Source organism: Carettochelys insculpta, chromosome 11 (genome assembly GCF_033958435.1).
Source record: "Carettochelys insculpta isolate YL-2023 chromosome 11, ASM3395843v1, whole genome shotgun sequence".
NCBI lineage: Eukaryota > Metazoa > Chordata > Testudines > Carettochelyidae > Carettochelys > Carettochelys insculpta.
Window position 1 is genome coordinate 49,209,890 of NC_134147.1, and position 25,740 is coordinate 49,235,629.

The window sequence follows — 25,740 nt, forward strand, 5'->3', positions numbered from 1 at the left end:
ACTCTCCGATCCCCCCGTCCCAGCCTGGGCCCCACCCCCACCCAATCCGGGCTCTGCTTGCTGACCCCCCCCCATCCACCCCCACCTGGGCCCCACCCAATCCGGGCTCTGCTCGCCAACCCCCCCATCCCCCCTCCGTCCCAGCCTGGTCCCCACCCCCACTCCGCCACCCAATCCGGGCTCTGCTCACCAACCCCACCCATCTCCCCCCCCTTCTCAGTCCCAGCCTGGGCCCCACCCAATCCGGACTCTGCTCGCCAACCGCCACATCCTGTCCCGGGGCCCCTCGGTCCTTTGCAACGCTCCTGCTTGCCGGGGTCTCGGGCAGGTCAGTCAGTGCAGGCTGCAGGGCCCCGGCCCCCCAGGCAGCAGCTCAGGCCAAGTGCGGAAGAGTTTAATGACGGGGGAGGAACACCACCTTCTACACAGGGGGCCGAGCAGCCGCCAGCCGGGCGAAACAGCAGCCGGCGCAGCCCCAGGGTACCGGCCCGCCCGTGCTGCCCTGCCGAGGGGAGCGAGTGCGGGTGCTGGGCCCACCCTGGGCTGCTGGAGGGGGCAGGGCACCAAGGAACTGCCCCCGGCCCCGAGTACATGCAGCCCCTGGCGTCCTGCCCTGGGCCCTGCACCAGGCCACGGCCGCCCCACGCAAAGTGCTCGAGAAGCCCTGGGCGCAGGCTGCCAGCACCAGCCACCTCAGTCCACTTCCTCCATGTTGCTGTAGGAGGGGGCAGGGCGCTCGGTGGGGGGAGCGGCGGAGGGCGCTGGGGGGCCACCTTCAGGGGGGACGCTGGAGCTGAAGGACGCGGGAGTCGGGCCCTGCAAACAGAACAAGGAGGTCAGAGGCAGGCGCCCAACACCCCCATGCCCCCTCCTCCCCTATGCATGCCTGTGGGGCCAGGCCCTGGGCTAGCTCCCGCCCTCCTGCCTGGCAGCCCCCCGCGAGCTAGGGCAGGTGGGAGAGGCTCAGTCCGTTACAGGCTGGGAGAAACTGGGGTCTGCCAGCTGATGGCCCCAGCCAGCCGTGACCGCCCAGTGCCAACAGCCTTGTCCAGCTGGGGCGGCCCACGAACACGCCAGGGAAGCAGCCCTGGTGCCAAGGGATCCAAAGCCCTCCAGCACCTTTCCCTGCCACAGCCACCTCCGGGCCCTGAACAGAGCCAGTGGGGGGTCACGGGGTCTTCAGGAGCTGGAGCAGGGCAGCTGTGCCAGGCCAGGCCACAGGCAGGTGGGCACAGGCTGGGCAGCCCCAGGAGGCTTTGGCTGGAGTACAACTGCAGGGGGCCAGGCCTTCGCACACCTCCCAAAACCAGCACTGCCAGGCCCTGAGCTGCAGCACCCAGCACCCAGAGTGACTGACTGTCCCCACAGGGGAAGCTGCCGGCCTTACCAGCACTGCTGAGCGCCTAGCGTGTGGTCTGAGTCTTAGTAATTGTCAATGAACAGGGAGTAACAATGTGCCCGTGTAAGGCTTTGTCAGTGGCCCAGACCCTGCAGACTCCCAGGGAATCACGCCCTGAGCCCCATGCCTTGCCTAAGGGTGGGTGTGCGTCCTGGACAGACACATTTGTGGGGGTAACACCGGCGGTCAGACGCTGGCACTTTGAAAGGGCCAGTTTTACCGAGCTGAAGACAATCTGAGCAAACCCTCTGCGGGGAACTATTCTAATCAAAGACACTTGGGAATTGTTTCTGAACACAGCCCATGACAGCCTGAAAGCGACACTCAAGCCTGGGCAGGGTGGCCAGAAGGTCACATTCAGAAGAGCAGAGAAGAGAAGAGAACTCTTGCTATCATCTCAATGAAAAACGACCGATGTGCGGCACAGAGAAGAGAAGGAATGATGAACGGGGCTCCCGGCTGCAGATTTACAACGTAATCCACAGGAAGCAGAAGCCAGGCAGTGCAGAACACTGGTAAGGGAAGCTAAAGCACAGAAGGAAAAGCCTCCAGCCAGCTGCGTTAAGGACCACGACAAGTGGTTGAGGTGTGGCAAGACTGCTTTTCTTCCCAAAAGTGGCATTAGTCCCCCGACAGGCAGGCAGGCGTGGTGGGAGTGGCAATAAGCACGCAGGAAAGGAGCGGTGATCTGTGTGCATTTCTGAGCAGCATCAGTGAGAAACCAGCAGAGTCGCGTCCTGTGAGGGCCCGTCTCCTTCCGCTCCATGCGGCTCTCCGGCTGGTTTGGGTTTGAAGGCAAAGGAGAAAAAAGGCTTCTGCAAAGTCCAGCTGAGCTCCTTCAGAGCACAAACAGCAGCCCTGGCCGTCACCACCTGCTGCTGAGCACCGGCAGCGTCAGCCCAAGGGTCACACTTCCGACTTTGGCTGGCACTTGTCAGGCACCTCACGAATACACGACACGGAGCACCGGGCAGGCAGCCGGGATCTCCACTGGTGGTGTTCCCGCCGTCGATGGCCAGCGAGTGGGACAGCCCAGGAGCCGAGCCGCGCCGAGCCGAGCCGAGCCACGAGCAGCAGGCTGGGCAGTGCCATGGCGAGGATCTCAAAGCATCCGTGGCTGACATCTGGCTCCCCTTTCGGAACCCGCCTCACCTTTGCTTCAGGCAGCCGGGCAGCTGCAGGCCAGCTCGGCTGGAGGGGTGGAAAAGAGGCGTCAAGCAGCAGCACCGGCAGGTCACTTGTGTGCAAGATGCTGAGAAGAGCTGGCTGAGGCGCCACCCGCGCTTGAAGGCCACACGACCAGCGCCAAGCAACGCGGCTGTGCAGAGAACAGACCCTGTCCTCCTGACTTGCTTCGACGGAGAATGGCACCGGCCGGGCGCAGCCTCTGGAAGGCACCGGAGCTGGCAGAGCTTGCTTCCCGCCACAGAGCAGGGTGCCAAGAGCCGCGTCGCACGGCTCCTGGACAGGTCGGCGCTGCCAGACAGCGGTGCCTGGCCTCTGCAGAGACGACCTGGGAGAGAAGGGACTCTCCGAAGGCCGGCAGGTGGCAAGCGACGAGAGGAAGCTGGGTGCCTCGGCAGCTGCAGGCGAGTGTAGGAACGCAGCCTCAGCTGCCCTGGGAAGGGGTCTCTGGCGAGATCTGGAGCCATGACGCCTGGCAAAGACTGGCTGCGGTCCTCTCGCGCTGGAGAGAGATGCCACGTGCCTCACCCTCTGGTACGCGGCAGGCCGAGGCTCAGGCCAGAGCCAGCAGGAAGAGGGGTGGGTCAGACGCCCGGGGCTCAGGGTGACCCCTCCGTGGCTGGCCGCTGACACTGGACAGAGTCCGTGTGGAGCAAGGACGGGAAGGAACTGTGGGGACAGTCTCCCGGGGCCCCGGCGGGTTCTGAAGTGAGGGCTCCTCTCAGAGGCAAGGTGAGCTGAGTAGGGCTCCTTGTCCCTTGGATGGGAGCCAGGGCACGGGCAGGGCCTGGGATTCCCCGGGCAGGTGGAGTCTCTGGCCTGGCAGTTCCAGCCGCCCAGAAGGCCTGGAGTAGCGCAGTGTCCCAGTGAGTGCGCCCAGGGCACAGCTGGTCCCTGGCCCCTGCCTGGCAGCAGCACTCCAGCCACAAGCCAGGGCTCCCTCCTTCCCGCAGCGGCAGCGCACAGGCTAACGGCTGCCTCCGGGAGACCGTTCCCACCTCCTGCCACAGGGACTAGAGACACCACGAGACGGCCCTGGGCAGAGAGCCCACATCCACCTGAGCCACGCGAGCCCCGGGCCGTCAGCACAGCGCCGCTCTGCGCCCCACGCCTGGCACGGCCCCAGCAGCCACAGCCGGCTCCGGGCAGGCTCCCTGGAGAGCCTGAGGAGCGCTCGGTGGGTGGGGCGCGACCGGGAGGCGAGGGGACCTGGCTAGTCGCTCTCTGGAGCAGAGGAAGCAGCTGGGCTCGGCACTGCCGAACTGCCTGACTTCATTCGCGCCTTCCATCCCCTCTTGGGAGGGGCCGGGCCAGAGCGTGCTCCTCCGCCGGGGGCTGGCACCCAGCAGGTGCAGGGAGGCTGGCCCTGCCCCTCCCTTCAGCGGCACACTGGGCCCCAGGGCAGCGCAGGCAGCCCTGCTGCGTGCTGGGGCCAGTCGCCAGCTGACCCAGCCCGAGGGGCTGCTGGCGGGAGGGCCTGGCAGCCAGCCTGAGCCAGGAGCACCAGGCCCCAGGCTAGCAAGCGGCACGCACAGCTCGGCGGGAGGGGCCGGGCAGGGACGCGCTGCGCTAGGGCGGGAGTAAGGCCTGCCAGGGCCGGCGGGCTGAGCGGCAGGGGAGGCTGCCTGCTGGCCCAGCAGCACAGACTGCGGGGGCTCCGCCGTCTGGCCGAGCGCTCAGGCAAACGCCCGCCCCGCCCCGCCCTGCGGGAAGGCTGCCCAGGGAGGCCGCAGAGGCGTTTCCAGGACGCCAGCAGGCCTGCGTCCGACGGCGGGGTCTCACGCCAGCACCTACCTGGCGAGCTGTCCCGACGCCCGGCGCCGAGCAGCCCGCACCAGCGGCTGCGCTCATGGGGCGGGGCTCCCCGGGGAGCCACTGCCCCAGCGCCTACGGCCAGCGGGGCTGGGAGACGAGGGGGTAGACGACGTTCAGGAAGAGCGCCACCATCGCTGCCATTGTGCCCAGCACAACGAATGACAGGCAGCCTTCCTCAGGGCACGGCCAGGCCGCCTGCCTTGCCTTCTGCCCGCAGGGCCTCCCAGGAGTCCCGGCACGCCGCCTGCCAGCCTCAGGCCCTTCCGCCTCCTGCCAGACGAGAGCTGCCTGCGATGTGGAAACCTGCGTCAGCCCCGGGGGAAAACGCAGCCAGCAACCCGCCTCGGTAGCTCTTGGCACGCGGCCAGCGGGCCTGAGCCCTCTCCCTGCCTGGGGCAGCAGCCGCAGGTGGAGAGGAAGCGCCAGGCAGGCTGGGGCTGGCTTTGCAGGACGGCGTCTCCCAGCGCCCCGCTGGCACGGACCAGTCCTGGGACAGCAGGGCACAGGTGCCAGCCAGTCGCAGGCCAGGTTTGCCAGGGCAAGCGGATCAGTCAGAGCCCAGCGGCTGCAAGCGAGGGTCGGACGAGAGCCAATAGCAGGAGGGCGATTCCCAGAGACAGCTGCACGCAGCCCCGCTGTGCCGGCCCAGCAGCAGGAAGCCGGATCGGGGTCTGGAGGTGGGCAGCGAGTGCCCAGGGAAGGAGCAGCCCGGCGCCTCCTGCTGCCTGCAGATGGGAAGGAATCTGCGTGCTGCCCCACTGCAGGGAGCCAGGCAGTGCTGGCACAGGACACGTCTGATCTGCAGAGGGTGGGCGACAGCCAATCCCTGGCCACTGCTGTGCATGCCGACTCCTCCAGCACCCCACGCAGAGCAGCAGAGGGGAAGCAGGGCGCCAGCCTGGCATGGGGGGTGGAGCCAAGCCGAATGGGTACCAGGCAGCACCTGGCGCAGGCTGGGCTGCAGGGAAGGGAAGCCCCCTGCCCGTGGTGGTGCTCCGCTTTGCCGGCCCAGCCCTGGCACAGGCCGGTTCTCCCTGGCTGCCAGCAGCAGGCCCTGCAGGCTCCCCGCTGCCGGAACCCTCTGCCCAGCTGGGTGCCATCTCAGCCCTGCTTGGTAAGCGCCCTGCCCCCCAGGGCCAGGCCCGCAGTCCCAGGGCTTCCCTTAGTGCAGCCCTCAGGATGGAAGTGGCCAGCCCCAGGCGCCTCCCGACACGCCCGCGCTCGGCCTGGACCCCTGCTCCTGGCGCCCTGGGAAGGGCAGCTGGCACTGGCCTCACCTGGCTGGCGGGGCCCTCGGCCGCAGCGGGCCGGCGCTCGGGGGGGGGCCCCGGCGGGGCTCTCTCCACGGGGCAGTTCCGCCGGCGGTAGAAGAGGACGTAGGCGTATCTCGTCACCACCTGGCTCTCGTCCACGGTGGTCACCGTGCTGTCGTCAAAGAGCCGCCAGCCTGGGAGGAGGAGAGCAGGTGAGCACAGGGCCCCGTGGCCCGGGCTGCCCAGTGCGGCCCGGCCCAGGGCTCACCCACGTCGCTGCGCTGGCTGCTCTTGTCGTTCGGCAGCCGGGCGTAGGCGGTGTAGTGCCCGCCGATCATCCCGCCGTAGTGGTTGATCACCGCGTACAGGTCGTAGGTGGGCGGTTGCTGCTCCTCCTTCTGCCCGATGCAGAACTTGCTGAGGTCCAGGCTCCTGGGAGGACAAGGGAGCAGTGAGCAGCAGGGCGGAGCACAGGTCTGAGCCGTGGGGCCGGGCACACTGGGGCGCAGGTCCGAGCCGGGGGGGCTCGGCGCATAGGGGCGCAGGTCCGAGCCGGGGGGCTGGACACACTGGGGCGCAGGTGCGAGCTGGGGGGGCTCGGTGCATGGGGGCACAGGTGCGAGCCGGGGGGCTGGGCACACTGGGGCGCAGGTGCGAGCCGGGGGGCTGGGCACACTGGGGCACAGGTGCGAGCCGGGGGGCTGGGCACACTGGGGCACAGGTGCGAGCCGGGGGGGCTTGGCGCGCGGGGGTGCAGGTCCGAGCCGGGGGGGCTCGGCGCGCGGGGGCGCAGGTCCGAGCCGGGGGGGCTCGGCGCGCGGGGGTGCAGGTCCGAGCGGTGGGGACCCCCGTGGGGCGGCTCACCGCACTGGGAACTCCACCATATCGTTGATCTTGTCCCTCCAGATGAAGCTGCGGAAGGAGAAGCGTTTGAGCTGGATGATGAGCACGTTGGGGAGGCGCCAGAGCAGGAGCTGCTTGGAGGCCTCACGGTGCTGCTTGCACTTGGGGCAGTACCTGAGAGAGGCAAGGCGGTCAGTGGGCAGGGTGGGGCGGGGGGGGCAGTCGGGGCTGGCGGGTGGGGGCGGTCAGCAGGCGGGTGGGGGCTGGCGGGCGGGGGTGGTCAGCGGGCAGGCGGGGCAGGCGGGCGGGGCAGTTGCGATGCAGTCAGAGCCTCCCCCATCGCAGCCCAGCCCAGCCCCCCCGCATGCTGTCGCGCCTGCTCTTCGCGCCGCCGGGTGCCCCGCCAGGCCCCAGGGCCAAGCTGGCCCTCACCAGGCTTCCTCGGGCGCCAGCACTTCGGGCTTGGTGAAGAGGTGGAGGCACTGCTCCAACGTGAAGTGGCCGGCCCTGGCTGCCTCGCTGGCCGAGCCCGGGTCCTCCACGCACTCCAGCTCCTTGGACTCCACCAGCACGAACTCCTTCAGGCGCTCATTGTTCTTCCACACCAGGGCCAGAGAGCAGTCGTCCGCCAGCTCCAGCGGGGAGTCGCCTGCAACGGCCAGGGCTCAGGGCTGGCCCCCCACAGCCACACTGCTCCCGGGCCAGACGCGTGCCGCTGCCGAGGGGCTGGTCCCAGAAGGCGGAGAGCCCCGATCCCCGGGAAGGGTCTGGCGCGTGGGGCTTCTCCCAGGACCCAGACGGAGCTCAGGCCGGCTGAGCTCATGGGCCCCTCCCTGCTCCCAGCCCCTGTCCTCAGGCAGCCTCTGCATCCTCCCCTCGGGGCCGGCCAGTGGCGGGGAGTGGGAGGGCTAGGCTAGAGAGACAGTGGCCACAGCTGGCTGCCAGCCAGGGCTCCAGCTCCCTGCCCCACCCCAGGGAAGGGAGGAGCAGCCTGGTTATGCACAGGTGCAGGCAATCGCTCAGCCTCAGGGCTCTGGGCCATGCAGAGAAGAGTCCCGGCTGCCAACTCCCGGCCTGGGCAGCGCAGGGCCAGCCTCACCTTTTTCCTCCAGCTTGTGCTCACGGCTGGCCCCGTCGATCTTGGTGATGTAGAACTGGGTGGCGTGGGCGCTGAGCACGTCGGGCGGCTGCTGGTACCCTGGGACGGCAGCTGGGGACAGGCAGAGGCAGCTGCTCGAGCAGTGCTGCGCAGTGGGGGGGCACTTCCGGCTGTGCCACCCTGGGGCCCCCGCGCTCAGCCTGGCGTGGGCACCTCTGCCCCAGGGCGCATGGTCGCGCTGCGTGAGCAGAGCCTGACGCCCAGGGGCCGGGCCAGGCTCTCCTAGGGCAGCGCTGCGGCGGCAGAGCCCACGGCTCCTACCTTCAGGTTTGGTGGCTCGCTCATAGGCCGGCTCCTTCTCCCAGCAGCCCTCCTGCTGCGCCTCCGAGGCGAGCTCGGAGCAGCCCGGAGCCGAACTCCTAGGCCCCAGCCCCTTGCTTCTCACTGTGCTGGCGTCCCCCAGCTCCGGGAACAGCTCCAGGGCGGGGGGTGGCAGCTGGGGCTCCTGCCGGCGGGGCGCCCTGTCCCCACCCCCCACCTCCAGGGCGGGGGCGGCAGCCGTGCAGCTGCTCTTGGCGGGCAGGTCCGGCTTGTCGGGGAGCGAGGGCGGCAGGCCCAGCTGGAAGGGCGGCTGGAAGACGCTGACGGAGTACCTGGCCGGGGAGAGCGCCGTCAGGGCCGGGGAGCAGGGCAGCGCTCCGAGAGAAGCGAGCCGGCCCTGCTGCTCTTACCTGGCGTAGCCCTCCAGGAGCTGGGCCAGGCGGGGGTAGGTGAGGCGCGACTCCGGCACGCTGATGAGAAAGGGGAGGCCGATGTTCTCGGGGCGGCACAGGGCCTTGTGGTCCGGCCAGTGCATCCTCTGGCAGAGCCTGCAACACACAGCGGCTGAGTCTCGCCAGGTCCGGCCCGGCCCGGTCCGGCCCGGCCCCCCACGGGCGCCAACTCACACGTTGCAGTAGCCCACGCGGTAGCAGCGCGTGCAGCGCCTCAGCTTCTCCTCCTCCACCTGCTGCTGCTTCTGGCAGGCCGCGCACTTGCTGACCGGGACGCTGGGCACCTGGGGGCGCTGAGAGAGGAGGTTACAGGGCGGCCGCTGGCCCTGCCCCGGCACTGCTGCTCTGGGGCCGCTCGGCTCAGCCCCGCACACAGACCCCCGGTGCTGCTGGCTCTGCGGGGCGTTCCCAAGCCTGCTGCTCCCACACCGTGGCCGCCGCTCTTGGCTGGCCCCCAGCCCGGGGGAGGGGGGAACTCACCTGGCTGCTCCCTCCAGTGGCTGCGCGGGGGCTCAAACAGGCAGGGGCAGCTGGGCCCTCCCTGCCGCCCCGCTGGAGAGGCCGCTGCAGCAGACTAGAGCAGCACTCGGGCTGATGGAAGGGGCAGCACAGCCCCTCAGCAGCCCTTCCTTGGGCAGCTGAGCAGGGGCCTGGCCCCACTGCTGCCCCTCCCCGAGCTCAGGAGCTAGCCTGCCTACCTGCTGAACCTGCAGCACCACCACGCGCTCCTTGGCTAGCTCTGGGGCCAGCACCTCGAAGCACAGGAGCAGGGCGGAGGGGGAGACTGTGTCCAGCGAGTGGGACGGCAGGAACGTGCGGTGGAAGCGGCTCTTGACCACCTGCCGGGGGAAGCACGGGAGTGAGGCCCGGGGAGGCAGGGGCAGGCCTGGCTGCCGAGCTCCCAGAGCACTCTGCCGGAAGCCCCCTTGGGCTCCCCTCTGGGAGGTGCCGGGCAGTGGCCAGGCAGAGCTAACCAAGCAAAAGAGACAAGGTGTGTGCGAAGACCTGCACTTCCCCGCCCAGCCGTGGTGGCGCTGCCGCCTTGCGCCACGTGCTGCAGTTACTGGATTTCCTCGCTGCACCGCGCTCACGGGGCAGGCACCTGACGCTCCCGCGGGGCTGAGGCGCCGGTTACGCGAGCGGGCCGGCCTTCGCCGCAGCTCCCCGCGGGGAGCGCTGGGATAGCCCAGCGCCGGTGCTGAGCTCACACGGAGGGGCGCGAGCGGGCCGGCCTTCGCCGCGGGGAGCGCTGGGATAGCCCAGCGCCGGTGCTGAGCTCACACGGAGGGGCGCGAGGAGGCCGGCCTTCGCCGCGGGGAGCGCTGGGATAGCCCAGCGCCGGTGCTGAGCTCACACGGAGGGGCGCGAGCGGGCCGGCCTTCGCCGCAGCTCCCCGCGGGGAGCGCTGGGATAGCCCAGCGCCGGTGCTGAGCTCACACGGAGGGGCGCGAGCGGGCCGGCCTTCGCCGCAGCTCCCCGCGGGGAGCGCTGGGATAGCCCAGCGCCGGTGCTGAGCTCACACGGAGGGGCGCGAGCGGGCCGGCCTTCGCCGCAGCTCCCTGCGGGGAGCGCTGGGATAGCCCAGCGCCGGTGCTGAGCTCACACGGAGGGGCGCGAGCGGGCCGGCCTTCGCCGCGGGGAGCGCTGGGATAGCCCAGCGCCGGTGCTGAGCTCACACGGAGGGGCGCGAGCGGGCCAGCCTTCGCTGCAGCTCCCCGCGGGGAGCGCTGGGATAGCCCAGCGCCGGTGCTGAGCTCACACGGAGGGGCGCGAGCGGGCCGGCCTTCGCCGCAGTCAGTGCTCGGTCAGTCACTCGAGGCCCCCCGCCCCTGCGGACATGCCTGCGCTCACCAAGCCCCGCTGAGGGAGGGCTGTGGGCGGCAGAGGGAGCAGGCAGGAGAGAGACCCAGGGACAGGGACAGGCGCTCGCACTCTCCCGCCGGCCCCAGACGTCGGGTTCGTTGGCCACCTCCGCAGGGACCTGGGCCTGGGCAGCGAGGACCCCGGTTCCAACCCAGCGCCCTCCGCCATCGGCTCGGCCGGGCGGCTGGCTGGGGCCCTGCCCGACCAGACGGTGTGTGCGGCAGCTGCTGCGAACCGCCTCCCCCCGCGCTCGCCGAGAGCGGCACGTTGCCGTCTCCCGGAGAACGCACCGAGGGGCTGCTGGCCCCCGCCAGCTCTCAGGCGTGCGGTGCGCACGCACCCCATGGCGCCAGGCAGGCATGCCCAGAGCTCTCCTCCACCAGGCAGGCTGGGCAGAGGCTGGCACCCCCCAGGCCCTGCTCACCTCTGCCAGGCGCAGGTTCTCTGGCTTCACCTGCACGCTGTGGGCCAGCGAGTCCAGCACCTCCGCCGCACTGGAGTTCTCCTTGCTGATGCTGACGAGGAACTGCGGTGCAGAGGGAGCCCGGTCAGCCAGGCCAGGCCCAGCTAGGAGCCACGGCTCCCCCTCAGCGCTCCACCCGGCCGCAGCCCCCGTACCTTGACTGGCTTCTTGTGCGGCTCTTTGGCAAAGTAATAGACGGTCAGGACCTTCTGCTTCTGCGGCAGGGGCACCGGCAGGTACAGGAAAGGGTCGAACGTGATGGACACCTGCAGGGTGCAGGGCGGAGGCATGAGCTGCAGGAGAGGAGAGGGGAGGGGCTGGGGGCAGCCTGGCACTGCCGCACCACGAGGGGCGCTCGCCTGCCTACCTTGGCGCACACTGGGCACACCAGCTTGGACTTGTACTGGCCCTGGAAAAGGTCCACGATGAAGGAGTCATTCCTCATCTTGTGCCGTTGCCAAGCCTCCTCCGCCACCACCTGCGGGAGGGAGAGGGTGAGCGCCGCTGGCCGGAGCACACCCAGCCCCGCCCCGCCCCGCCCCGCCGGCGCCGCGCACCTCATCGGGCCGCCACCCCCTGTGGGAGGGAGAGGGTGAGCGCCGCTGGCCGGAGCGCGCCCAGCCCAGCCCCGCCCTGCCCCGCCCCGCCGGCGCCGCGCACCTCATCAGGCCGCCCGTCCGAGTCCACCGTTTCCGTGTAGGGCTTGTTGTGGATGCGGTTCAGGTCCTCATGCAGCCCGTCCAGAAGAAAGGCCATGAACTCCTGGGCGTCATGCTGGGCATAGCCGGTGAACTGGCTGGCCTTGCTGGCCACCACTGCCTGCGGGCAGGGCAGGTGACACATGGAGCCGGGGCACCGCCAGCCAGCCTGCCCCAGCTCTGCTGAGCTGCCCCCCAAGAGCCCGCCCCTGCAGCCGCCCCAGGCTAAGCCCTACCCCCAGCCATGCCCAGGGGCCAGCGTCCAGTCACCCGACGACCAGGCCCACTCCAGGGGTGCCAACCTCCAGCCTCAGGCAGGGCTAGCCAGGGATGGACAGTGTGCGGGCCCAGGCCAGGGCTAGCCCCAGCAGGCTGTGCTAACTGCCCCAGGCACCCCACTGGCAGCGCCCAGGGGCGGGGCGGGGCTTGCCCTGCCCTGCCCGGCCCACAGTGCCTTCCCACTGCTCCCATTGGCTGGGAACAGCAAACTGTGGCCAATGGGAGCGGCGAGCAGCCATGGCTGGCAACCTGCTGGGGTGAACCCTGGGGCCACTCATTGCCCAGCCGGGTCACCCAGGCACTGGCAATCAGCAGGTGCTGGGTGCTCCCACGTGGGCCATGGCAGGGGCAGCTGCCCGGCCTGAGTCCAGGGGTCTGACCCCCCACTCCTCCTGTAGCGTGGGCCCATGCCAAGGAGTGAGGGAACAACCTCCAGCAGAGCTGCCACCCTGGAGCTCCTGGAGAGCCCACTTCCCCAGCGCGCTCTGCCGCCGCATGGACATGTTACGGTGCTGCACTAACGATCGGCTGCAACTCGCTGCCTGCCCCAGGTTGCGAGCCAGCTGCAAACGGCCCCTACGCCAACCAGCTGGCCCAGCCGGTCGCCAACACTCGGCAGCCAGCCAAGGGCTGAGCACCACTGGCCGAGAGCTCCTGCACTTGCTCCCCGGCCGGCCAGCTGCCTGCTGCAACTCCGGCGATAACGCTTGTGCGCCGGCAGCCAAGCCTGGCACAGCCCCAGCTCACCTTCAGCTTGGAGGGCTGGAAGGCGTGGTGCGTGCCCTTCCAGAGCGCCCGCAGCAGCACCGCAAAGCCGATGGCCAGGCGCCCCCCTGTGCCCAGCGGGTTGTTGTAGTTGATCTCAGACTCAAAGGAGCGATCTGCAGGGGCATGGAAAGAGGGTGCAGCTGGGTTGCCAATCTCAGCACCCCGCCCCTGCTCACCAGGGAAGTGACAACCCGCCCCCCCGGGCGGAGGCCCTGCCCCTGCTCGCCAGGGAAGTGACCCCCGCTCCCCGGGCAAAGGCCCTGCCCCTGCTCGCCAGGGAAGTGATACCCCCACTCCCGGCAAAGGCCCCGCCCCTGCCTGCCAGGGAAGTGGCCCCGCCTTCAGGGCACAGGCCCCGCCCCCGCTCACCATGGAAGTAGTCCCGCAGCTCCCGCGTGTTGGACAGGGACTGGAGGACGCTGTTCATGAAGCAGGTGTTGCCCAGATTGACCAGCCCCGTGAAGCCAGGCAGACAGACCTTCTTCTCCTCCTCCTCCTCCTCCTCCTCCACGCTCTCGCTGCCCACCGGGCTGTGCGTCATCGGGGGCACCATGCACATCGGCTTGGGCTGCCCACACGAAGGGAGACGCCGGCCTGAGTGGTGCTGCGGGGGCAGCCAGGAGCTCCCGCCCCGCCCACCAGTGCCTGCCCCGCCTTCCCACCCCAAGCTCCCGCCCTACCCTGCCCTCCTGCCCGGAGGCTTCCACCCCGCCAGCCAGTGACCGCCCTGCCCCGCCCCGCCGGGAGCTCCCGCCCTGCCCTGCTCTCTAGCTGGGACCTCCAGCCCCACCAGCCAGTGCCCACCCTGCCCTGCGGCACCCTCTGGGTGGGAGCTCCCACAGCAGCAGCCAGTGACCCCAGCTGGGAGCTCCCCACAGCCAGCGCCCACGGCCCTGTCCCAGAGCAGGCGGTGCTGGGCCGTCCCTGCAAGCCCTGTGCGCTCACCGCAGGGATGAGCGGCTCCTGCTTCACCACCACATGCTCCGAGGCTGCACGGGCCACGACGCCGTCCTCTGCTCTGGGCGCCTCCTTCTCCCCGGATCGGGCCTCCTCCTTGCTGGCCAGTGTGTGCTGCTTACTGCCCGGCTGACTCTTCTCCATAGGGCTAGGGCCTGCTGGCAGGGCCACCTTGGCACCACCCACTGCACCTTAACAAGGGGACAGGTGGGCCTGTGCTTAGCAGCAGTGCGGGCTGGGCGGCGCGGCGCGGCACGGCACGGCACGGCACGCCCTCCCCACCACCCCAGGCCGCTGGCCCCAGAGCCAAGCTGCCCCACCCTCCTCCCTCCCTCCGGCCGTGGTAGGGCCTGCACAGAGGCAGGGCGAGGGGAAGCCAAGGAGCAGACCTCGTGCCGCCGGTGCCTCCAGGCCCCCCCAGCGCTGGCTGTGGCGTTTCCTCAGGCAGATGTTGATGCGGGAGACGGTGAAGTTGTACGTGCACTGGTCCGGCTCAATCAGGTTCCTGGGCAACGGCACAGCAGCCTCAGGGCTGGAGGCCCCAGCTGGAGCTCACTGGGCTCCGGACACCTGGGGCCACTGGCAGAGGAGGGGTCAGCAGTGCTGGGGCGCCCGGGCCGGGCCAACCCACACTAAGCTGCCTCCCGGCCCTGAGGGGTCTGCAGGTGGGTGGGCGCTCGGGGCTCTGCAGCTCCCCGGGTATCTAAAAGGGTGTCATAAGGAGGGGGGAGAAAACTTACTCCTTTTGGCCTCTGAGAATAAAACAAGAGGCAATGGACTTAAACTGCAGCAAGGGAGGTTTAGGTTGGACATTAGAAAAAAGTTCCTAACCGTCAGGGTGGTCAAACGGTGGAATAAATTGCCAAGGGAGGTGTGGAATCTCCATCGCTGGAGGTATTTAAGAAGAGGTTAGATAGATATCTATCAGGGATGGTTTAGACAGTACTTAATCCTGCCATTGGGACAGGGGGCTGGACTCGATGGCCTCTCGAGGTCCCTTCCAGTCCTAGTGTTCTATGATTCTCTGACACAGGCTGCTCAGATCAGAGCTGGCAGGGCTGCCAGCAGCAGGGCGCTTTGCCCCTCCATGACAAAGGGGCATGGCCTGCCCAAAGCCCAGAGCTGCCCTGTCAGGTGGTTCTGTGCCTGGCTGGAGCAGACAAGAGCAGCAGGGTCTCAGGACAGGCCAGCACCGGTACCTGAGTTTCACCTGCCACCTGAACACTGTGTGGGGACCACAGCCCGGGTGCAGCCGCAGGAAGTTGACGTCACTGCAAGAGAGAAGGACGTCAGTCAGAGGGCAGCCGGCTGCACGGTGGCCAGTCCCAGGCGCGCAGAGCAGCAAGGTGCTGGCAGTACCTGGTCTGGAACACCAGCGTGAAGTCCTGTTCCCGGAACAGCACCCTGGAGCTCTCCCTGTGGATCTCCTTCACGTAGACGTGCACCACCACCGAGTCACTGCCCTTCTCGTACGAGTCATTCTTCACCAAGCTCAGGCTCACCACAGCCTCTGGCTCTAGCACACGACAAACCCAGGTTGGGGCACTCTGGGACCCGTCCCCATGCGGCGGGGAGCCTGCTGGGTCAGGAGCTGCTCCAGGCCCCACTGGCCAGGAGGGCAGCGCCACCAGCCCAGTACTCCCTGCGCGCAGCGCAGCCTCCTTAGGAGACTGCCTGCAGCACAGGGGCTCCCTCTCCGGCGCTGCCTTACCATCAGCTGCCGCTTCCAGGGCCACCGCCTCCTTGCACCGCTCTCTCTTCTCAGCAGCTCTGCCCAGAGGAGGGGAGGGGGGGGCTGGCGCAGGGCCCTGGGGGCTGGCTGGCTGCAGGGGTCTCTGCTCCAGGAAGGGTGCTGCGCGGCAGGGGGAGCTCTCCGAAGGGTTGACCAGCGGCTGCATCTCCACCAGCAGGGGCTCCTGCGGCAGCACATCGGCCTTTGCAGACAGATGGCGACAGCGAGACATGGCTGCAGCTGCCACCCCCAAACCCCCGCACCAGCCCAGCCCAGCCCCCGCCCCGCCCCGCCCCCCTCCCCCGTGGCTGCAGCCACCACCCCCAAGCGCCCACACCAGCCCAGCCCAGCCCAGCCCCCGCCCCCGCCCCCCCCGGTGGCTGCAACCGCCACCCCCAAGCCCCCGCACCAGCCCAGCCCAGCCCCCTGCAACCCCCAAGCCCCCACACCAGCCCAGCCCAGCCCCCGCCCCCCCCGGTGGCTGCAACCGCCACCCCCAAGCCCCCGCACCAGCCCAGCCCAGCCCCCTGCAACCCCCAAGCCCCCACACCAGCCCAGCCCAGCCCCCGCCCCCCCCGGTGGCTGCAGCCACCACCCCCAAGCCCCCACACCAGCCCAGCCCTGCCCCCTGCCCCCCCATGGCTGCAGCCCGCCACCCCAAGCCCCCACACCAGCCCAGCCCCCTGCCCCCCCATTGGCTGCAGCCCGCCACCCGCAAGCCCCCGCACCAGCCCAGCCCAGCCCAGCCCACTGCCCCTCCCGTGGCTGCAGCTGCCACCCCCAAGCCCCCGCACCAGCCCAGCCCAGCCCCCTGCCCCCCCCCCCGTGGCTGCAGCCGCCACCCCCAACCCCCCACACCAGCCCAACCCAGCCCAGCCCTCTGCCCCCCCGTGGCTGCAGCCGCCACCCCCAAGGCCCTGTGCCAGCCCAGCCCAGCCCAGCCCAGCTTAGCAGGCAGGGGCTTCATGTGAGCTGTGAGGAGCAGCGTGGGCCTATGGAGAAGGGTGCCAGAGGCCCCGGAGGGGAGGGGCCAGGATGATTCCTCACTCACCTTGCCTGGAGGCGGGGTCAGGTCCAGGGCAGTGTTGTCGTCCTGGGCTGCTTGGCTGTTCTGCCTGCTGCCCCCTCTTCCAGTGGGGCCCTTGCCAGGCTCTGAAGGCCCAGGGACCCCAGTACCTGGCTCCTCCTCCAGCAGAGCCACGCTCGGGTAGACAGCCCGTTTAGCGCTGGGGCCGCTCTGCAGCCCGGGGCTGGCTGGGCTCTTCCCCTCTGGGGCCTCGCTCCTCCCTGGGGCTCGCTTCACGCTGGGGGACTCCCGCCTGCTCCGGGGCGGCTCCCCAGGGCCTGGATGCGTGGGTGGCAGCGGCTCTGTCCCCTTCTCCTGGCTCACCGCCCCCTTGGGGCCATCCTTCCGCTTCTTCTGGGGAAGGCAATGGGGCTCGTCAGGCAGTGCCCGGCAGGCCTGCAGTACCCCCCGCCCGGGGAGATGGGCCAGTGCTGAGCTGGAGGCCAAGGTGAGCCCGGCTCCCCAGCCTGCAGAGGCTGGAGGGCTGGGCGAGAGCGGGGCCGCGGCCCATGGCAGCCTTACCAGGAGCGAAGCCCATGGGTGAAGGGGGATCTTTTTCTGAAGCACCAGCTGCAGGAAGTGGCCCCTCTTGCACTGCACCTTGCTGCAGGAGCTCTCGATCTCCTCGTAGAAGTGCCCACTCCACTGGCGGCCGTCTGGAGGCACAAACAACTTGGCTGGGGGGACTCTGCCCGCAGCCCAACGCTCCTCTCCAGAGCTGAGCCCATCTCAGCAGCACCCCAGCATCGCCTGCTGCCCAGAGGGCGCGCCCCACTGCGGCCCTGGCCACCTCGTCCCCTCTGGCCATGGCGCTGCAGGCTCCTTCCCTCCACCTCCCTGTTCTCCGGCCACCCGCTTGGCAAGGCCCTTTCAGGGCCACCTGCCGCCTGCCCCTGCGGCTCACCTCCCCGCCACTCCGCTGTCCCCACCCGGGCAGAGAGGCTGGCCCTGAGCCATCCGCGGCTGTTACCTGGCAGCCTGACCACGCAGTCGGTGTCCGTGAAGGCAACGTCCACCTCCTCTGGCTTCAGGGCCGTGCCTCCCAAGCTGAGCTTCACAATGACCTCGTCGGCGTTCTGCTTCCAGTCCAGCAGCAGGTCTGCGACCACACAGAACAGCTTCACGCCGGGGCAGAACCCGGAGCGCCCGGCAGCTTGGCGTGGCGCGAAGCACCGGGGGAGCCGTGTGCCATGCGGCGCAGGGCGGGCAGGTGGAATCCCCCGCCTGCGCACGAGCACTGCCTGCAGCAGGCGGGGCGGGGGGCTCTGCACCACAGATCTGAGCCCCACAGCACCGAGCTTTCTTGGCCAGGGCCAGCGCCCCCCCACCCAGGGAATGCACCACCATGACTGGCCTGCAGCTCAGACACCCGCTGGTCCTGGCACTGGTCCATGGCCAGCACAGAGCCCCGCTCCAGGCACAGGCTACCCTGTGGTCCTGGCCAGCCCTCCAGCACCAACTCCCCCTCCCCACTCTGGCTGGCCACGTAGCCCCCAGGAGGCAGGCCCAGCAGGAGCTCCCGCGGAGCTGCAAGGGACGGGACAGCAGTGCAGAGTCCCCTTGGCGCGCAGCCACCGGTGCCTTGTGCGAAGGGCAGCCCTGGGGCTGCGGCCCCTCTGCTCTCCTCAGCAGGCGGATGGGGCAGCGCTAACGCTGGCCATTCTCTCGTAGCTCGCCACATTCACCTGCCCTGCCCACCCCCCACTCTGCACGGAGAGCCCTGGCCCATTGGCACAGCCCCAGCTCAGGCTGCCTGACCCCTGGGAGCACCGGCCAGCCAGGGGCTCTCAAGCTCCCCGTGTGTGTGCCCTGTGCAGAGGAGGCGGTGCTGCGCTCTCCTGAACGCCGGCCACCCCTCACCGCTGCCAGCGAACCTCCCGGCCCACAGCCGCGTCCTGCGAACGAGTCCCTGGCTGCGGCATTGCCCGTGGGAGAACGGCACCTCTCTGCCTGGCAGCGCTCCGGTGGAGCCGCCCCGGCACCGCTCTGCAAACCCAGGGCACCGGCCCCCTCCACTGGGACTCACTGGGCCAGCCGGCTCCCCCCAGAGATGCCTGCAGCCAGCCCCACAGCCGTGCTGCCTGAGGGCATGACCACGGGGAATTTATTTCGCACCACTCGACGAAAATACTGCGAGCGGCTGAGTGCCCCTGCGCGCTGCGCAATGGGGGGGGCGTGGAACTGAGGCTTGCGAGCTCCACCCGCCTGCAGGCGTTCTCCGCAGCCAGGCTGGCTTGTGCCTAGAGCCGAGCCGCTGAGCAGACCTCGGCGAGCCAGCTGCTCCCTGGCCACCGGGCAGCAGCATTTCCAGACAGCTGAGGAGCCTGGCTCCAGACTTCCCAGCTCCCTGCGGGGCCCTCAGGAGGGCATGGCCCCGACGAGGGGCGCAGAAGTGGCTCTCCGTTCCGATAGGTGCCAGGCACACCAGCCTGGCTGGGGCTGGGCCCACTGCAGTGCAGGAGGGAAGCAAGCCAGAGAGAGACTCCCAGACGCAGCCAGGAGGGCAAGGACTCCCCCGGCTGCAATGTTAACTGTCGGTAAGAACTGCTGCATGAGCCACCACTGCCTCGGGCAGGCCTGGCAGCAGGACAGCGCGAAGGGACTAGCCGCAAGCGCGGGCGCAGCACAGCTGTTCCCCGAGCCGCGCAGCACAGCCCTTGGCCTCAGCACACTGGATCACGCACGACGCTGGTTGCCAGCACCAACCCTGGAGGCTTCCCCAAGGCCCGGCCCCTGGTGCCACAGGCAGAGCGAGGCCCAGCTCCGCTCCTGGGGCAGGGCTGGTTGGGCCCTGCACGTCCGTCCCGGAGGCTGGAGCAGCAGGACAGCTGCGCCCCAGGCCCTACCTTTCTTCGGCTCACTGCCAGGGAGTCTCTCGCCCTCCTTGCTCTCCTGGTTGGCTCGGTCCTTCTGCTTCTTCTTGTTGGCAGCATCCTCCAGGCCCCGGGTGGCTCTCCGCTGGCTGGGGGCACTGGCGCTGCTGGACATCTTCAGCCGCTTGGAGGACACAAACGGCCCGCCGGGGTCAGCGCTGGAGTCTGGGTCAGGGGTTCGCCGCTTTCTGCCTGGCCCAGCTATCTTGGCGGCTCTTTGTTGGCAAACTCTCCAGCAAGGAAGAAGCGACCTAGGGAGATAAGAATGCACAAGTTACCGGGTGCAGCAGAGGGGCTGGCTCCTGCCAGAGCCCAGATGGGCCCAAAGGGAACATCACAGAGCAGAGGACCAGCAACTGGAGCAGCTGCAAACGCTGCAGCCAACACCAGGTCGCCAGAGCAGCACTGCCAACAGAGAGTGGGCCACCCTGCCAAGTCCCCCAGTGGGCATCTCCTCACTGACCTCACTTCCCTTCAACAGGGAGCGCTTCCCAGCCCGGGGCAGCAAATACAGGAATGGCTGCAAACCCGGAGGAGGTGGTTGTGGGTATCTGTCTTCCCCTACCTGGGCTGGGCACAGCCCAACTCAGACTGACCCAGTCACATCCCACCCAAGCTAACGGCAGCCAAAGGCTGCAAGCTGGCTGGCCACAGGATGCCAGCTATGTACCACAGAGAAGGTGGCCCCATCTGAGAGCTAGCAGCGCAGCCGCGGGGAGCAACCGCAGCAGCCCCCAGGCTGGGGAAGGCTCTTACAGCCGAGCTTCCAGCCAGCTCGCATGACTGCCTGCCTGGCCCACGGCTGCAGGACAGTGCAGTCTCAGGAGCGCCCATTAAAGCGACCGGCTCCACAAGGGGCGAGGGCTGACGCTCCGAAGCAGGGAAGACAGAGAACCGGTCTGCTCCTGGCACAGGTGCAATCTGCAGCCAGACTCCTTCACCCCTGCCAGAGGCTTGGCAAGGGGAGCCAGCCCACGGCAGGTCAGGCAGGGGCGGTGGAACAGCTCAGCCAGCACAAGGCCCTCCAGGGCCACAATCTGTACTTGGCTGAGGTCACCTGGCAGGCTGCCAGGCCCTGGTTTCACTTTCACTCTCCAGCACTGAGCCTGGCTGCTCCTGAGAACAGGCCTGTGCCGGGACAGGCTGCCTGGAGCCCAGCTCAGTTCCAACCCTGGGGCTTGAGGGGCGGGGGGGGGGCCACAGGTGCCAGCCACACACACGTAGGCAGCCCCAGCAGGGAGACCAATCTCAGCGGGAAACCCAAAAGTGACGCAGGCAGCTGCTGCCCGAGCCAGGAGCAGAGCACGCACGCTCTAGAAACATCCTCTGCCTCCTGCCAGGGGTGCCACACAGCCAACGGCGCTCACCAGCCCAAGGGCTGGCCCCAACCATCGGGCTGAGGGGCCTCCCCCCAGCCCCAGGAGCAGCCAGGGAGGAGTTGCCCTCTATCCTCCCAGCTGCTGGCACGCGGCGGGGAGGGTGTCACACTCTGCCACCTTCAGAAGCCATGACAGGCAGAGGAGGGGACTGCAGCACCGGACCCAGCAGCTGCCCCTTGAGAGAAGTATTAACGGTGGGAAGTGGAGTGAGGTGCACTCAGCAGCGCTGCTGGCACACGCCCAAGCCACTCCCTGCCAGGAGATGCTGCCTTGCCTCCAAGCAGCACCCGCGCAGGCCCCGGTACCAGCCCCGGAGCACGAGCTTGCTGCTCTACCAAGCAGCAGTGCTGGGAGCCCCTGGCTGTCCCTGCGCCCCCCATGGCAGCTGGCACCGCGCTGAACAAGACCTGTCTGCACTATGCGCCCAGCACTGGGCTCGGCAATGGCAGCAAGGGCATTCTGGTAGTTCTGCTCACGTGGCCAAGGCCTGTATCTAGGGCTTGGCAAAGTCCTGCTCCGCTTTGGTCAGTATCTGGCCACAAGAACTCAAAAAGCAGAAGTGCTACCTCTCCAGCTATTTACCCCGGAAATTTCCTGGTGCTCTACTGCCCAGGCCTAACCCAGCGTGGCAGGGGTGCTAGCTTCGGAGCCCAGCGGCTGTTCAGCCGAAGCGGCGCAGAAAACTGGCCTGGTATGGTAGCGTCACGTCATTCTTAGCCAGCGCTGCTGCGAGGAGAGCACAGCCCCCAGCCGCTCCTCTCTGAAGGCAGCACACACGCAAGGGCGACAATACCACCATGCCCTAAGGTAACCTCGGGACTCCCCGCATCTCCCTTTTGGAGCAGGAGCCCCAGTCTGCGACAGGCAGGTCTGCCCAGTGCCACCCGTCTAGCAGAGAACAAACATGCCCAACAGCCCAGATCTCATGGGCTGTGCCGCGTTCCCCATGGCCCTGGGTGCAGTAGGCGTGAAAAATCCAGGAGCAGGAGAATGGACTCCAGTGCAGCGGCCAGCTGGCTGAACCCTGCCTGGCACTGCCCTGGTAGCCGACCAGATGGGGGGGACCAGCGAGGGCCATACGCACACCCCTGGGGAGAGCTGCTAGCTGCACCCTCACATGTCCCTACGCCTTGCAGCTTGGTTCGGCAGTGTGGTCCCACACTCGAGACGCTGCCCATCAGCCCCGGGGCTCCCAGGGAGCAGCCCAGCCTAGCCCAGCCCAGGGCGCTGCCCCTGCTCGGTGGGTCTGCGGCAAGGGTGCAGCACCAGCCCTGCCAGCCACTTGGCCCAGCTCAGCACCTCTTCGCCCTGACCCCATGCTGCCTTCAGCCCCAGAGCCTGCCCCCATCAGCGCCCAACCCCCCGCAGCCCCTTCTGCCGCCAGCTCCCTGCAACGACCCCACTCCACCCCCAGCAACTCACTGGCTCCCCCCCATGCTCTGCCTCCCCCCACTGTGGCCCGGCCCCTCCTCCACTCTCTCCCCCACACACTGTGCCCTGGCTCCCCCTCCACTCTCTGACCCCCCCACTGTGCCCCAGTCCCTCCCCCACTCTCTGGCCCCCCCACACTCTCTGCCCCCCCCACACTGTGCCCCGGCCCCTCCCCCACACTCTGCCCCCCCACTGTGCCCCGGCCCCTCCCCCACTCCCTGCCCCCTCCACTGTGCCCCGGCCCCTCCTCCACTCTCTCCCCCCTCCACTGTGCCCCGACCCCTCCTCCACTCTCTCCCCCCCCACACTGTGCCCCGGCCCCTCCCCCACTCTCTGCCCCCCGCGCTCTGCCCCGGCCCCTCCCCCACTCTCCCCCCCCACACTGTGCCCCGACCCCTCCTCCACTCTCTCCCCCCTCCACTGTGCCCCGACCCCTCCTCCACTCTCTCCCCCGCACACTGTGCCCTGGCCCCTCCTCCACTCTCCGACCCCCCCACTGTGCCCCGGCCCCTCCCCCACTCTCTGCCCCCCCCACTGTGGCCCGCCCCTCCTCCACTCTCTGACCTCCCCCGCACTCTGCCCCGGCCCCTCCCCCACTCTCTGCCCCCCGCCCCCCGCTCTCACCCCGCCCGGCGGCTCCGCGGTTTGTTTTCTTTCGAGCCGAAGTTCCGCGCGGGCGGACGCAGGAGGAGCCAGGCCCGACCCGTGACGCACTTCCGGAAGCCGGTGTCGGCTACACGGGACAGAGGGATTAGTCACGTGACGGGACGGGACGCCCAGAAAAGCCGTTTATGTGACGTCATCACGGAGGGAGCGTCGCCCCGACGGCCTCAATGACGCCTTGGCAACGAGTCGGGCGGCCGCGAGAACCCCGGAGCCAGGCCCCGCCCCCAGCGCGCGCACTCCCGCGCGAAGTCCTGGCAGCTGCGCCGGCACCGGCCGGATGGGGCCGAGCAGTGCCGGGGGGGGGTTAGATCCGGGGGGGTTGCGGTGCTGTGCCGGGGGGGGGTTAGATCCGGGGGGGTTGCGGTGCTGTGCCGGGGGGGTTAGATCCGGGGGGGTTGCGGTGCTGTGCCGGGGGGGGTTAGATCTGGGGGGGTTAGATCCGGGGGGGTTGCGGTGCTGTGCCGGGGGGGGTTAGATCCGGAGGGGGGTTAGATCTGGGGGGTTGCGGTGCTGTGCCGGGGGGGTTAGATCCGGGGGGGGTTAGATCCGGGGGGGTTGCGGTGCTGTGCCGGGGGGGGTTAGATCTGGGGGGTTGCGGTGCTGTGCCGGGGGGGTTAGATCCGGGGGGGTTGCGGTGCTGTGCCGGGGGGGTTAGATCGGGGGGGGGTTAGATCTGGGGGGTTGCGGTGCTGTGCCGGGGGGGTTAGATCCGGGGGGGGTTAGATCCGGGGGGGTTGCGGTGCTGTGCCGGGGGGGTTAGATCCGGGGGGGTTGCGGTGCTGTGCCGGGGGGGGTTAGATCCGGAGGGGGTTAGATCCGGGGGGGTTGCGGTGCTGTGCCGGGGGGGTTAGATCCGGAGGGGGGTTAGATCTGGGGGGTTGCGGTGCTGTGCGGGGGGGGTTAGAGCCGGAGGGGGGTTAGATCTGGGGGGTTGCGGTGCTGTGCCGGGGGGGTTAGATCCGGGGGGGGGTTAGATCTGGGGGGTTGCGGTGCTGTGCCGGGGGGGTTAGATCCGGGGGGTTGCGGTGCTGTACCGGGGGGGGTGTTAGATCCCAGGGGGGGTTAGATCCGGGGGTTGCAGTGCTGTGCCGGGGGGGGTTAGATCCGGGGGGTTGCGGTGCTGTGCTGGGGGTGGTTAGATCCGGGGGGTTGCGGTGCTGTACCGGGGGGGGTGTTAGATCCCAGGGGGGGTTAGATCCGGGGGTTGCGGTGCTGTGCCGGGGGGTTGCGGTGCTGTGCCGGGGGGGTTTCGATCCCAGGGTGGTCCTGTTGCTGAGCTGGGGGGTGGTGCTGTGCTTGAGGGGGGCGGATGCGGGTGGGTTCCAGTGCTGTGGCGGTGGGGGGGGGGGTAGATCCTGGGGCGGTCCTGGTGCTGAGCTGGGGGGTGGTGCTGTGCCTGCGGGGGCGGATCTGGGCGCGTTCCAGTGCTGTGCCGGGGGGGGTTAGATCGGGGGGGGGTTAGATCTGGGGGGTTGCGGTGCTGTGCCGGGGGGGTTAGATCGGGGGGGGGTTAGATCCGGGGGGGTTGCGGTGCTGTGCCGGGGGGGGTTAGATCGGGGGGGGGTTAGATCCAGGGGGTTGCGGTGCTGTGCCGGGGGGGTTAGATCCGGGGGGGGGTTAGATCTGGGGGGTTGCGGTGCTGTGCCGGGGGGGTTAGATCGGGGGGGGGTTAGATCTGGGGGGTTGCGGTGCTGTGCCGGGGGGGGTTAGATCGGGGGGGGGTTAGATCTGGGGGGTTGCGGTGCTGTGCCAGGGGGGTTAGATCGGGGGGGGGGTTAGATCTGGGGGGTTGCGGTGCTGTGCCGGGGGGGTTAGATCCGGGGGGTTAGATCTGGGGGGTTGCGGTGCTGTGCCGGGGGGGTTAGATCCGGGGGGGGGGGTTAGATCTGGGGGGTTGCGGTGCTGTGCCGGGGGGGGTTAGATCCGGGGGGGTTGCGGTGCTGTGCCGGGGGGGGGTTAGATCCGGTGGGGGTAGATCTGGGGGGTTGCGGTGCTGTGCCGGGGGGGGTTAGATCCCGGGGGGGGGTTAGATCTGGGGGGTTGCAGTGCTGTGCCGGGGGGGGTTAGATCCCGGGGGGGGGTTAGATCTGGGGGGTTGCAGTGCTGTGCCGGGGGGGGTTAGATCTGGGGGGTTGCGGTGCTGTGCCAGGGGGGTTAGATCGGGGGGGGGTTAGATCTGGGGGGTTGCGGTGCTGTGCCGGGGGGGGTTAGATCCGGGGGGGGGTTAGATCTGGGGGGTTGCGGTGCTGTGCTGGGGGTGGTTAGATCCGGGGGGTTGCGGTGCTGTACCGGGGGGGGTGTTAGATCCCAGGGGGGGTTAGATCCGGGGGTTGCGGTGCTGTGCCGGGGGGGGTTAGATCCGGGGGGTTGCGGTGCTGTGCCGGGGGGGGTTAGATCCCGGGGGGGGGTTAGATCTGGGGGGTTGTGGTGCTGTGCCGGGGGGGGTTAGATCTGGGGGGTTGCAGTGCTGTGCCAGGGGGGTTAGATCGGGGGGGGTTAGATCTGGGGGGTTGCGGTGCTGTGCCGGGGGGGGTTAGATCGGGGGGGGGTTAGATCTGGGGGGTTGCGGTGCTGTGCTGGGGGTGGTTAGATCCGGGGGGTTGCGGTGCTGTACCGGGGGGGGTGTTAGATCCCAGGGGGGGTTAGATCCGGGGGGGGGTTAGATCTGGGGGGTTGCGGTGCTGTGCTGGGGGTGGTTAGATCCGGGGGGTTGCGGTGCTGTACCGGGGGGGGTGTTAGATCCCAGGGGGGGTTAGATCCGGGGGTTGCGGTGCTGTGCCGGGGGGGGTTAGATCCGGGGGGTTGCGGTGCTGTGCCGGGGGGGGTGTTAGATCCCAGGGGGGGTTAGATCCGGGGGTTGCGGTGCTGTGCCGGGGGGGGTTAGATCCGGGGGGTTGCGGTGCTGTGCCGGGGGGGGTTAGATCCGGGGGGGGGTTAGATCTGGGGGGTTGCGGTGCTGTGCCGGGGGGGGTTAGATCCCGGGGGGGGGTTAGATCTGGGGGGTTGTGGTGCTGTGCCGGGGGGGGTTAGATCTGGGGGGTTGCAGTGCTGTGCCAGGGGGGTTAGATCGGGGGGGGGTTAGATCTGGGGGGTTGCGGTGCTGTGCCGGGGGGGGTTAGATCTGGGGGGTTGCGGTGCTGTGCCGGGGGGGGTTAGATCCGGGGGGTTGCGATGCTGTGCCGGGGGGGTTTCGATCCC

The 25,740-nt window shown here is 69.2% G+C and overlaps 1 protein-coding gene across 4 annotated transcripts; it reads right to left on the reverse strand.

Moving 5' to 3' along the window:
- Positions 1-378: 378 nt before the first annotated feature.
- Positions 379-22,603, reverse strand: USP19 (ubiquitin specific peptidase 19). 4 transcript variants are annotated; one of them, XM_075005616.1, is made up of 26 exons: positions 22,501-22,603; positions 19,040-19,317; positions 17,164-17,292; positions 16,716-16,849; positions 16,179-16,547; positions 15,107-15,329; positions 14,755-14,911; positions 14,595-14,666; positions 13,785-13,900; positions 13,384-13,586; positions 12,808-13,006; positions 12,418-12,551; positions 11,354-11,512; positions 11,061-11,171; positions 10,849-10,959; positions 10,655-10,756; positions 9,066-9,206; positions 8,542-8,660; positions 8,326-8,463; positions 7,916-8,247; positions 7,595-7,705; positions 6,928-7,144; positions 6,517-6,669; positions 5,921-6,084; positions 5,677-5,846; positions 379-816 (listed from the first exon to the last, which is right to left on the reverse strand). In XM_075005616.1, exons 2-26 carry the CDS (start codon positions 19,179-19,181, stop codon positions 694-696), a joined length of 4,029 nt encoding a protein of 1,342 aa, XP_074861717.1. In that variant the 5' UTR covers positions 19,182-19,317; positions 22,501-22,603; the 3' UTR covers positions 379-693. The 4 variants fall into 4 exon arrangements, with proteins under 4 accessions (XP_074861717.1, XP_074861714.1, XP_074861716.1 ...); XM_075005613.1 differs by lacking the exon at positions 22,501-22,603 and having other exon boundaries at positions 16,179-16,544; positions 19,040-19,311; XM_075005615.1 differs by lacking the exon at positions 22,501-22,603 and having other exon boundaries at positions 15,107-15,311; positions 19,040-19,311.
- Positions 22,604-25,740: the final 3,137 nt, after the last annotated feature.